This window comes from Hypomesus transpacificus, unplaced genomic scaffold (assembly GCF_021917145.1).
Source record: "Hypomesus transpacificus isolate Combined female unplaced genomic scaffold, fHypTra1 scaffold_143, whole genome shotgun sequence".
NCBI classification, from domain to species: Eukaryota; Metazoa; Chordata; class Actinopteri; order Osmeriformes; family Osmeridae; genus Hypomesus; species Hypomesus transpacificus.
The window spans coordinates 465,032-477,384 of NW_025813715.1; the positions used below are offsets into that span (position 1 = coordinate 465,032).

A 12,353-nucleotide genomic window follows, 5' to 3' on the forward strand; every position below is an offset into this window, starting at 1 on the left:
GGCTATAGTCTTAATTTAGCTTGCTTTGCAAAGCTAGAACAACGATGGAGCCAAACATATAAGTTTACAGTTTATTTATTCGACACAATACATCAGTCAAACTATAAACACGAAGCAAAAAGAACAACGTATAGGCTCTGCACGTATAATACTACAGTACTAATAGTATTGATCTTCGTAACGTTCACATGCATCTGCTTCTTGATCGGACTTGTACCACATTCTGGAATGCCTTTGCTCCAGCTCACCAGCTCGCGACTGGTTGTCGCAAAGTATGACGTATACAGCTAGTTGCAAGCATGCACGAGTATCGGAGCTAGGGGGGGGGGGGGGGGGGGGGGGGGGGGGGGGGGCAAAAAAGATGGCGGGCTAGGCACATGTAATTTTCTCGGCTCTCCAGCGAATCTTGGCTTTACATTAGAATTCAACCTTTTTATCATCCCGATCATTACGTCTCTGTGTGCATCCGTGCAATGGCAGCAAAAAAAGGTTCCAATATCCCGAAAATAGTGATTTCAGGGCAAAAAGGGATGGCTAAAACATCGAACGCTCTTGCTGATCACGAGTACGTCATGGAAGTCTCCCACGTCGATCATACAGAGAAACGCAAAGACCTTTCATCCTTACAGAACACCCCAACAAAAACATCAGCTAAAAAACAGAAAAATGACGAGAGCCCCGAGGTTTCTAATGCAACTCTTATGGAAATTTTAGTTGCCAGATTTTATTTACAAGATGGCAAGCTGAGTAGCATTGAGCGTAAGATTACTGAGAACAGTCTACTGATCGTCAGCCTGACAAAAGCTGTGGAGTTCAACGCGGCGGAGATAAAAGACTGTAAAGCTAAAATTAATTTGTTTGATAAACAACTTAACTCCGTTACCACATCTCATGCAGATCTGATAAACCGCACGTCGGAGCTCGAACGCTACAAAAGACGATGGAACCTCAGAATTATCGGAATGAAGGAAGTAGATGGAGAAGATATCCGAAGAGAAGTCATCTCACTCTTAGCGGAAATTGCTCCTCACCTGCACCACAAGCTTGAAGAGATTGTGGATACAGTCCACCGCATTGGCCCCAAAATGAAGGATAACTCCAGACAGGTGATCATTCAGTTCTGCATGCGGAAATACAGAGACGAGTTCTGGCGCTCCTCTAAAGGCTCGGATGTCTGTAAACGCAAGGGTGTAAAGTTCACCAAAGATTTGTCTAAAGAAGATCGTGAAGCCCGCGCTGCACTTTGGCCGAGGATTAGTGAGGCTAGAGCTGCAGGGAAGAAAGCATACTACCGTGGTCCCTATGGCTACATAGAAGGCACACGGATCATCAAGGAAGGTTGATATCAACCACGTTCATCCTCCTGGCAGGAGGTGTAAAAGTGAAGGCTTGTTATATTCTTCGCTGTTGAGCGAGATCGTTACAGTGCTTTGTTTGAGAGAAACTTAGCCTATTCTGTGTGCTTAGAGCACGGTTAAGCATTTTTCATTTGTTTATTTATATTTTATTACGTATAGGCTACTTAATTGTATTTATTATTTGTTTCTTTCTGTTAAATGTTCTCAGTGAAATCGTATTTTTCATGTACTTCTTTAAACGCAAGGGGCCTCCTTAACTCTATCAAAAGGAAAGCTTTCTTTCTCTTCTGCAAAAGCAAAAACTCACACTGTACCTTCTTGCAAGGAACTCATTCCAGCCCTGATGACGCAAAGTTCTGGGCGAGTCAATGGGGGGACAGGATAATCTTCAGCCATGCTTCTACGAACTCTGCAGGAGTGGCAATTCTATTTAACAACCTGCCAGGCAAGATCATAAAGGTACTGACAGATTCACATGGCCACTGGATTTCAGTTTTTATAAATATTGACGATATTTTGTTTATCTTATTTAATGTGTATGGTTACAATAGTGTTCCCCCAAATAACAACCTACTCTCTGAAATTTCTAATGCACTGTTTGACTTGAAGCTTATGTATCTTACTGATAATATAATTATAGGAGGAGATTCAACATGGTTATGGATGAAGCATTAGATCGCTTTCCGCCCAAATTTGATACCTATCATCCTAATCTTAACCTTCTCAATTTTTGTTTAAATAATAATATAGTGGACGCTTGGAGAGCTGGGAACCCAAATCTTAGACAATTTTCCTGGTTCAAAGTTAACGGTACTTCCAAATCGAGAATTGATTTTTGGTAAACATCAGCTAGCCTAACCGACTTCATTAAAGATACCTCAATTTCCGCAGCACCTTTGACAGATCACTGTTGTATCTTTATATCTTTCTACCCGGGTAAAAGAGAATCACGTAACAAGGGTTATTGGAAATTCAACGCTGATTTACTAAAACACGAAACCTTTTGCTCGCAAATCAAATCTATAATTAATGAGGTAGCATCGCATAAAGACCTTATTTCATCTCTAAGTAAATGGGAATATTTAAAACACAAGATTAGAGAATTTTCTATACAATTTAGTAAAAATTTAAGTAAAGCCAGAACACAAGTGGAGCTAGAAATAACAAGAGAATTAAGCTCTCTATGTAATAAAAGTGAAATGGACAATGAAACCAAATTGCAAATTCTAGCCTTACAGTCCAAAATTGACGAATTATATATTCAAAAAGCTAAAGGAGCATATGTGAGGTCCAGAGCAAAGTGGATAGAAAAGGGTGAAAAATAATAATTATTTTTATAGACTTGAAAAAAGGCGGCAAGAGAGAAATGCCATAACCTCTCTCTATGTAAATGGAGTTATAAAAACAGGCCCTAACATCATTTCCTCAGAAATATCACAATTCTACAGCTCCTTGTATAACTCATCATTCTCTGCATCTGCCTGTAAGACTTTCTTTGATAATATACACACTAGCTTACCACGGTTAGACCAGGAATTTAGAGATTTATGCAAGGCTGAAATTAGAATAGAGGAACTAGATAAAGTGATAGAACATTTATCTTCAGGGAAATCTCCAGGCCCTGATGGCCTTACGTCTGAATTTTATAAGTTCTTTAGGCTGGATTTGAGAGAACTTTTGTTTCAAGCCTTTGTCGAATGTATACAAAATACTACATTGTCTTCGACTATGAAACAAGGTTTAATTATTCTTATTCCCAAACCAGGTAAAGATACACGACATATAGATAACCTTCGTCCCATCACGCTACTCAACTGTGATTATAAAATTCTAGCTCATATTTTTTCCAACAGACTCAAGAAAAACCTACATCAAATAGTGCATGAATCACAATCTGGTTTCATAAAAGGCAGGTCAATACATAATAACATCAGATTAACAAGACTGGATTGAGGATGACGGTTATATTCTTTTTCTAGATTTTAGAAAAGCATTTGACACAATAGAGCACAATTTCATAATTAACTCCCTCGAAAAATTTGGTTTTGGCAGTAAATTTATGTATTTTATAAAAATGCTATATAAAGACATCAATAGTTCTATTTCACTTTCATTTGGAACAACCCAAAGATTCAACATTTCACGGGGAATAAGACAAGGGTGTCCAATTTCCCCTATTCTGTTTATATTAGCAGCAGAAATGCTTGCTATTTTGGTAGATGACAACAGCAATTTTGATAAACTAAATGTGTTTGGAAAACAAATTGGTATTAGCCAGTTAGCTGATGATACAGTGATCTTTTTAAAGGACCAATATCAAGTTGATAAAGCCATCCAACTAATTGATCTATTTTCCAAAGCATCTGGCTTATACTTAAATTTAAATAAATGTGAGTTATTTGCAATTCATAGTAGCAAGTTGGACTCTTTATGTAACATACCGGTTAAAACATCTGTAAAATACTTGGGGGTAACAATTTCTAGAGACAGCAATCAAAGCGTTCAAGAAAATTTTGTTAAAAATCTTTCAAAGGCAAAACATATTCTCAATAACTAGCTACAAAGAGATATCTAATTTTTTGGAAGAGTTTTGTTAAAGGGGCAATTGACTGCAAAACCGATTTTACCTTGTCATTGTTGAAAAACGACAGTTCGGAGGGTTAACTGAACATACCGTGAATATCAAAGTCCATTGACACCTCTTTCCTATTCAAATCTCAAAAATAATTTTTTTTGCTGTAAAACGCTACCTTTTTAACAAAGCCACCGGTCCTACGTAGGACCGCTGATCGCCCTCTTATTGGCTCTGGTCTGTATCTTTGTCACGCCCCAGAATTTACATCCAGACCAGCCCGAGGTAGCGTCTATCTCCGATTCTAGTTTAGCTGCGCGCTGCTCTGTGTAGGCTACTTATAAGGAATTACAAAGAAGAACGTTTTGAATTATAACAAGGATATTGAAAATGGACCACGATCGTAAATGCTTGTGTTCCAGGCTGTACAGGGAAGGCTAACACTCACAGTCTTCCCAAGGAGCCAAACATTCAACAGGCATGGCTGCTGTTGTCTATGAGAAGATCCCGGCGAAGTTCGACACTCAATCATTCATTTGCTCTGAACATTTCACCCAAGACAGTTTTGACAACCTTGGACAATTTCAAGCAGGATATGCTAGGAAGCTGAACCTGGAAAGAGGTGCTGTTCCAACCGTATGCTCATTGCAACCGCAAGCTATAAGGACAGTATGATGTTGTGCTAACAGTTATTAGCAATGCTAACGTTTCCTGTATATAGCATACCAGGTAGAATGCTAAATACGTTTCTACACACATCAAATGACTCTAGCTAGACTAGCTGTAGTCGGCATTAGAAGGGAAGCTTCCGAAAAATAGCCAGAAAACGAACTGCAGTCTGGCTTATTGCTAACGCCTGTCTAGATAATCTATTTGAAAGAACTGGAGAAAGGCAGGTTCTAGATACAGGATTTGTTAGCATTGCTAGTAACTGTTACTAGTAACACCTAGACTGTAGGCATGATGTAAACAAGTTTAGCTTGCTAGTTAACGCAAGAGCATAGGTAGAATGTGTGATAATTTAGCCTAGTTTATTGGCAATGGGGCTAACGTTGATTCATGTTCCTGACTGTGTTTCATTCAAATAAATAACCTGTGTAATGAAAATCTACAATTCACGATGCATGTTTGTCCAGATCTTTGTCATGTTATTTTACAGCAAGATATCTAGAGCTAGCCTAGCTAGCTAACTGAAGCCGAGTAGAATCACGATATGGTTTGGTTGCTAAGCTGTAGTCTAACGTTCTACCCACCTAAGTCAATCCAGTTTGCTTCAACAACAGAAGTGGAAACAAGTAATGTTATCATTTCAAATGATATATATTCAATCTGTTGAAAACAGTGTTGTGTAGACACAATAGATTTATTTGCGCGTTTTTATTTCAAGTCTCCAACTTCAGTGTTTCAGCGAGTGCTGTTGGCCGTGTTGCATTTTTGCTCCCAGCTTCACTCGTTGATAACCAACCAATCAGCGCGCAGCTTATCTAAATATTAATGAGCATACCATAAAATGAGAAAAGCTAGTGTTTTTCCCCGGGAACATTTCAGAGGATCTGTCAGAGGGCATAGAACAGCACCCGGGCCATTTTCAACCCAACCAATGTTACATACCCTATTCGGAGACCTTAAGGAACAGTGTGAAATACCCCAAAAACCCAGTCAATTGCCCCTTTAACTAAAATGGAACTGCTCTCTAGAATTGTTTATCCAGCCTCCTCGCTAGCGTTCCCACTCCACTTACTAAAAGACTGTAACACTGCATTATTTAACTTTATTTGGAAAAATAAGAATCACTATATAAATAAAAATGATTTAGTTCACAATTACGAAAACGGAGGGTTAAATGTTATTGACTTAGAAATAATGAATAGTGTTTTAAAAACTAAATGGTTAAAATCGGTTCTTTGTAATACAGACAGTTTATGGTTTACGGTCTCTTCTTCAATATTTGGGAAAATAGGTGGCCTGGATTTTTTGATTAGATGTGACTGAGTTATCCAAATTACCTCTCAAACTGTCTGCATTCCATCAACAAGCTCTCTTGTGTTGGAAATTAGCATTCTCTCACAATTTTAGTCCACACAAAACTTGTATTTGGAACAATCGTTTTGTTCTTCACCACAACAAATCTTTATTCTATGAAAACTGGGTTCGATATAACATTTTTTCCCTACTGGACATGGTGGACATCTATGGTAATGTTCTTAACTACAATGATTTTTGTTTGAAACATGGCTTTGTTTGTCATCCTAGAGAGTTTTATACGGTTGTAAAAGCCATAATAAAACCCATAGTTTCGTTGGTAAAAGGGATTCTTTCTCACCAATTTGAATTTTCTATTAGAGATCATAAATGCAACAATAAATATATCAGAAATATATTCATTGATAGGCTTCATCCAAACAAAGTTAAACGTGATTATGTTTTCAAAGATTTTGACCCGGAGGAAGTAAAGGAACTGAGAATGAGTTATCTTAACTTTCCCAGTCTCCCTAAAGTGAAAGAACTTCATTTTAAAATGATAAATGACATATACCCATCTAAAGAATTCCTTAATACAAAGTTTAATATTGGTGATAACTCGTGTCAATTTTGTGGACTTCACATTGAAACTACGGAGAATATTTTCTTTTATTGTGATTCTTCAAAGTTGTTTTGGTCACAGCTGTACAGTAAAATGTCACGTATTATTACAACTGTGAACCCCCTTGAATACAAACAAGTTAAGATTGGTGTAATGAAAAAAGATTGTTCACAACATTACATAGTCAATAACCTTTTTCTATTTGCCAAATATTTCATTAATAAGTGCAGATTTTTGAAGACCCCTCCATCCTTTCCTCATTTTATTGATGACCTTAGGGCTTTTGCTTCCTCGCTTTGTACCATCTCAAATGAAAAAGCTTCTAGAGTAGCTAAATTCTTCAATGAGATATGTGACCTATAACTCCTAGGTACCCCTTGCAACAACCTACTTTTCAAGATATATATATAGATATACATGTCTGTTTATTTTGTTTTTGTTTTCCGTTCCTTTCTTTACCTTGATTTGAGGTTTCGTTGATGATAAGTATTGTAATTTGCAACTATGTCTGCCTTTTGAGAATTGTTAATAGTGTTTGAACATAGCATTTTGTATGAAACTTGTCTATTTCTCAATAAAAAAATAAAAAAAGTTTCGGAGCTAGAAATAAGCTTCTGCGCAAGACCGGACGAGTCGGTCTGGAAAGATGGCGCGGTCCATTTAGAGCTCTCGCTTGCCTCACTGCGCCACTGAGCACTTTTCATAGAAATGAATGGGGACGCCATCTTGGAAGACAGAAGTAGCTGTCTCTAGTTATATTAACTCTATGCATCCGAAGCAGAACCAGAATGTCAGAGCATTAGCAATATTAGCAACAGACCCGTGGGCAACGTTGCCGCGACGTCGTACCTTGGTCGGCTGGTAACGTAATTTTTAGGTCCGTGGGCAACGTTGCCGTGACGATGTACCTTGGTTGGCTGGTGACGTAATTTTTTGGTCCCATGGACAATGTTGCCGCAACGTTGTACCTTGGTCGGCTGGTTACGTTATTTTTTGGTCCCATGGACAACGTTGCCGCGACGTTGTACCTTGGTCGGCTGGTTACGTTATTTTTGTCGCAGGACAACGGATCTTGAGTGCAATATAGTGGTTTATATAGGCTATATACAGTGCCCTCCAAAAGTATTGGAACAGTGAGGCGAATTCCTTTATTTTTGCTGTAGACTGAAAACATTTGGGCTTGACATCAAATAATGAACGTGAGACCAGAGATCAACGTTTCAGCTTTTATTTCCAGGTATTTACATCAGGATCTGATGCACAACTAAGAAAATATCACATTTTGTTTGAATCCACCCATTTGTCATGTGATCAAAAGTATTGGAACAGATATACTTAAAACATATTTAAGTGAATAAGACTTAATATTTAGTTGCAAATCCTTTGCTTTCAATAACTGCAGCAAGTCTGTGACCCATTGACGTCACCAAACTTTTGCATTCTTCCTTTTTGATGCTTTCCCAGGCTTTCACTGCAGCCTCTTTCAGTTGTTGTTTGTTTTGTGGGGTTCCTCCCTTCAGTCTCCTCTTAAGCAGGTAAAGTGCATGCTCTATAGGGTTTAAGTCTGGAGATTGACTTGGCCAGTCTAATACCTTCCATTTCTTGCCCCTGATGAACTCCTTTGTTGTTTTGGCAGTGTTTTGGGTCGTTATCTTGCTGCATGATGAAGGCTCTGCCAATCAGTTTGGTTGCATCTTTCCTTAAATTGGCAGACAAAATGTTTCTGTAGACTTCCGAGTTCATTTTGCTGCTGCCATCATGTGTTACATCCTCAATGAAGATTAATGAGCCCGTCCCAGAAGAAGCCATGCAAGCCCAAGCCATGACATTACCTCCACCGTGTTTCACAGATGAGCTTGTGTGTTTGGGATCATGAGCAGTTCCTTTCTTTCTCCAAACTTTAGCCTTTCCATCACTTTGGTAAAAGTTAATCTTTGTCTCATCAGTCCATAAAACTTTGTCCCAGAATTTTTGAGGTTCATCTCTGTACTTTTTGGCAAATTCCAGCCTGGCCTTCCTATTCTTCTTGCTAATGAGTGGTTTGCATCTTCTGGTGTAGCCCTTGTACTTTTGTTCATGAAGTCTTCTGCGAACAGTAGATAGTGATACCTTCACTCCTGCCATCTGGAGGTTGTTGCTGATCTCACTAACAGTTGTTTTAGGGTCTTTCTTTACAGCTCTCACAATGTTTCTGTCATCAACTGCTGATGTTTTCCTTGGTCTACCTGTTCGACGTCTGTTACTTAGTACACCAGTAGTTTTCTTCTTCTTCAGGACATTCCAAATGGTTGTACTGGCTATGGCCAATGTTTCTGCAATGGCTCTGATTGATTTTCCATCTTCTCTAAGACTCACAATTGCTTGTTTTTCACCCAAAGACAGCGCTCTGGTTTTCATGTTGTTTTCACCTCTGAATACAGTCTGCATAGACAAAACCTATCTTACCCAATCTGAACCTGAGTGTAGACATTCAGTGGTATTTATTGATTGAATAATGTATGTAATAGGACACACCTGGGCAACAAAACACACCTGTCAGTCACATGTTCCAATACTTTTGCTCACGTGACAAATGGGTGGGTTCGAACAAAAAGGTGATATTTTCTAATTTGTGCATCAGATCCTGATGTAAATACCTGGAAATAAAAGCTGAAACGTTGATCTCTGGTTTCACATTCATCGTTTGATGTCAAGCCCAAATGTTTTCAGTCTACAGCAAAAATAAAGGAATTGGCCTCACTGTTCCAATACTTTTGGAGAGCACTGTAAATGTAGACACTGCATGTAATTTATGTGCTGCTCAGCCCCAGCATGTCATTGGTCATCAATGTTCTCATATGCAGACACATAGCGTAAATAAAAAAAAAGACAGAATGTGAAATTCTGAAATTTAACAATTTTGTAATACAAAATTGTTAAATGTGACCAAAAGGTAAGCGACTCTTAAGAGTTTCATTTCATGCCATGTCATGACAAGTCATCACAGAATATTACAATTCTTCCTTAGCAAACCTGCCCCTCAGTCTGCCCCTGACCAACAACTTTGCGCATGCCCATTTCAACGCATAGCTGAAACTAGGCTTCCTAAACAGTTTTTGCCGGGGTCCTACCGTCTTTCACACAATGGATTTTACCTGGAAATAAGTTACTTCAAAGGGGAGTTTCTTTACAGACATATTTTTAAATATGTAAACATATTTTCAGAAATTGGATGGGGCATATAGGTTTGAAATTTAGTTGTTTATAGCGTTATATCAGATTCACATTGTTTACGTTAGGATTTCGCTAGCTAGGTTAAACCCTCCAGAAAGTTATTTTGAAATACTGAAAATGCATACATGTTATCAAAGTTTAGCGTCTCACAAATCACCCTCAAAAGAATTAAAAAACTTGAATTGAAAATAAACGTTCAGAACTGTTAGAAAACCTTGTCCCAAAATAGTTTATTTAGCTAGCTAGCCCTGAATTTTCAAAGACGCTAGCGCGTGGCTGATCACGTTCACAGTCGGTCATGGCATGCACAGCAATGGCGTCTGTAAAAGTATCATGTCACTAATTCTTCCAATTTGTACATGACATCTGTTTTTGGATAAGTTTATTTGTTTTAACCTTTAGATGCGTGAGTTCTAAATATTTCAGACACTTTCACCAGAGTACGTGAGTTATTTTTCCGAAACGGAAGCAATGTAGCTTTAATTAGCTTCCGTTACCTAGCAACCTAAGATAATACGCGTACCAATGCTACTACTTGCTAGTGTTACTTCATGGGGGAATGTTCCGAATCACACATGTGCAACGCTACGCTGTGGGGCCCTGCTTTCGAACGATCACATATGTGCGATGCTACTCCAATTTCAATATACTAATACTATGTACGTAAACTACATTCCACTTTAATTTCTGTACAGGTGATCCGACCACCATCACAAGTACTGTGTCCCTTTGAAATAATGGCAAAGTAATGAATGACCGTTTATAACAGTGACAATAATTGTATGAGCCATGGCAACCCTAAAGGCAATGCTTTGAAGCAAAAGTATGACTTAAAACGTTTGCATCACCAGATGCCATACCTCTAGGTGTCAACTCTGGTCTGGTGGAGGAGAACCCATAGGGGGCCCCGGAAAACAGCTGGCAGCCAGGCAAGTGCAAATATAAGACACTCAAAAAAATACTCAAACCATTGCCATTGTAAGGCATACCTAATTGTAAGGCATACTTAAGTTGTTCTGATCGTGGGGGGAAACATATTTGTCAAAACAACAAATGTTGTCTTACTAATGCTTTGTATACCCCATTCAGCTGTACCATCTTGGGCAAAGACCAATCAAGGTAACATTTGTTATGTACATCAATGTTACAGCTAATCTAGAAGGACCACAGTGTATGCCAATCATGCAAACTCTTGTAAACTTGTTTTACTTGTCTTTAATTACAGACACATTACAGGTGATGCTCCGGAAGATGGAGACATTGGAAGAGAACCAGCGAGAGGCTTTCCTTTTTAGGCGACCACAGGGCAGACACACGGAGAGGTGCCAGGGATGGACCTACGGGTGGCCCAAACAGGCTGAACTCCAAGACCTTGAGGAGCGCCTTAAGGTGCTGGAGTTGCGAAAGAGAGTGGTAAGTGTTTGGAGATCCCATAAACTATGGCTTACACGCATTCAACGTTCACATTGGTGCTGACAATAAGTTCATGACTTCTAATTCCAGACGCTGTGATGAAGTGGAAGACAGGACTGGGAGAGAAAGCTTCGGAGCTCCGCATAGAGGAAACACTCAAACACAACCCGGCCCATTCAAAACAAGCCAGGTGAATGAATCATGTTTGCCGCTTCCAATCTTTCACATGGCTATGACACACATCTAGAATCACATAATATTTTAATTGATGATGTATATTATTTTAGATGTGATTTTTTAAATGACTTGTATAGCCCCTTTTCACACGTGCAATTATGTTAATCGAACACAAACTTATTTTGTGCTTTCTTGTCAGGGCCAACAGACAGGACTCGTAGCGGGGACTGGAAGAAGATTTTAATTCATTTTTTGCACTTTGTTTGTTTGGCACTTTTGTTTTGCAGTGTTTGTTTTGCAGTGTTTTTTTCATTGCAGTGTTTGTTTTGCAGTGGCACTTTTTATCACGTATGTATATATTTTTGCCATTTTAGTTTTTGTTGTAAATGTTACATGCATACTTTGTGCATTGTCATTTTAGCAGACGCTCTTATCCAGAGCAACTTACAGTAAGTACAGGGATATTCCCTGGAGGAAAGTAAGGTGAAGTGCCTTGCCCAAGGACACATCATTTGGCAACCTTCTGATTTAATAGCCTGATTCCCAAACCGATCAGCCATCTGACTCCCCTTTAGTATAGGTAGACCACATATTTAGGATTCCTATATGTTGAATGTATATACCTTACTGCCAAAGTAATTTCCTTGTCTGTACAAAGTTTCATGGCGATTAAAACACTTTCTGATTCTGAAATGCTGCCTCGTGTATGATTTAGCTTGAGTCAGGCTACACATCACACAAACATATTCCTCCTAACGTTGGCTATCTATTATTCCAAAAAAAGTAGCCTTCTGGGCAAATGAGGTCTGCATATGAAATATAGGTTACTTCATAATTAAGTAAATTATTAACGTTGCGGTTACGGACTAGCAACGTCACAAAATTACGTTGCTAGGAGGTCATGGTTACGGACCGGCAACGTCACAAAACAACGTTGCTAGGAGGTCGCGGTTACCGACTGGCAACGTCGGAAAATAACGTTGCCACGACGTTGCGGTTACGGATTGGCAACTTCCCAAAACAACATTGCTAGGAG

General features: G+C 38.9%; 1 protein-coding gene across 2 annotated transcripts; it reads left to right on the plus strand.

The window, feature by feature from the left end:
• Window positions 1–352: 352 nt before the first annotated feature.
• On the plus strand, window positions 353–10,616 carry si:ch211-196c10.15. Of its 2 annotated transcripts, none has more exons than XM_047051249.1 (2): window positions 353–1,817; window positions 10,579–10,616. In XM_047051249.1, the coding sequence occupies exon 1, from the start codon at window positions 474–476 to the stop codon at window positions 1,341–1,343; it is 870 nt and encodes a 289-aa protein (XP_046907205.1). In that variant the 5' UTR covers window positions 353–473; the 3' UTR covers window positions 1,344–1,817; window positions 10,579–10,616. The 2 variants fall into 2 exon arrangements, with proteins under 2 accessions (XP_046907205.1, XP_046907206.1); XM_047051250.1 differs by having other exon boundaries at window positions 10,594–10,613.
• The last annotated feature ends 1,737 nt before the right edge of the window (window positions 10,617–12,353 follow it).

What these genes read in the sequence shown, in the direction of transcription:
- si:ch211-196c10.15 (XM_047051249.1), top strand. Translation starts at nt 474, where the DNA reads ATGGCAGCAAAAAAAGGTTCCAATATCCCGAAAATAGTGATTTCAGGG.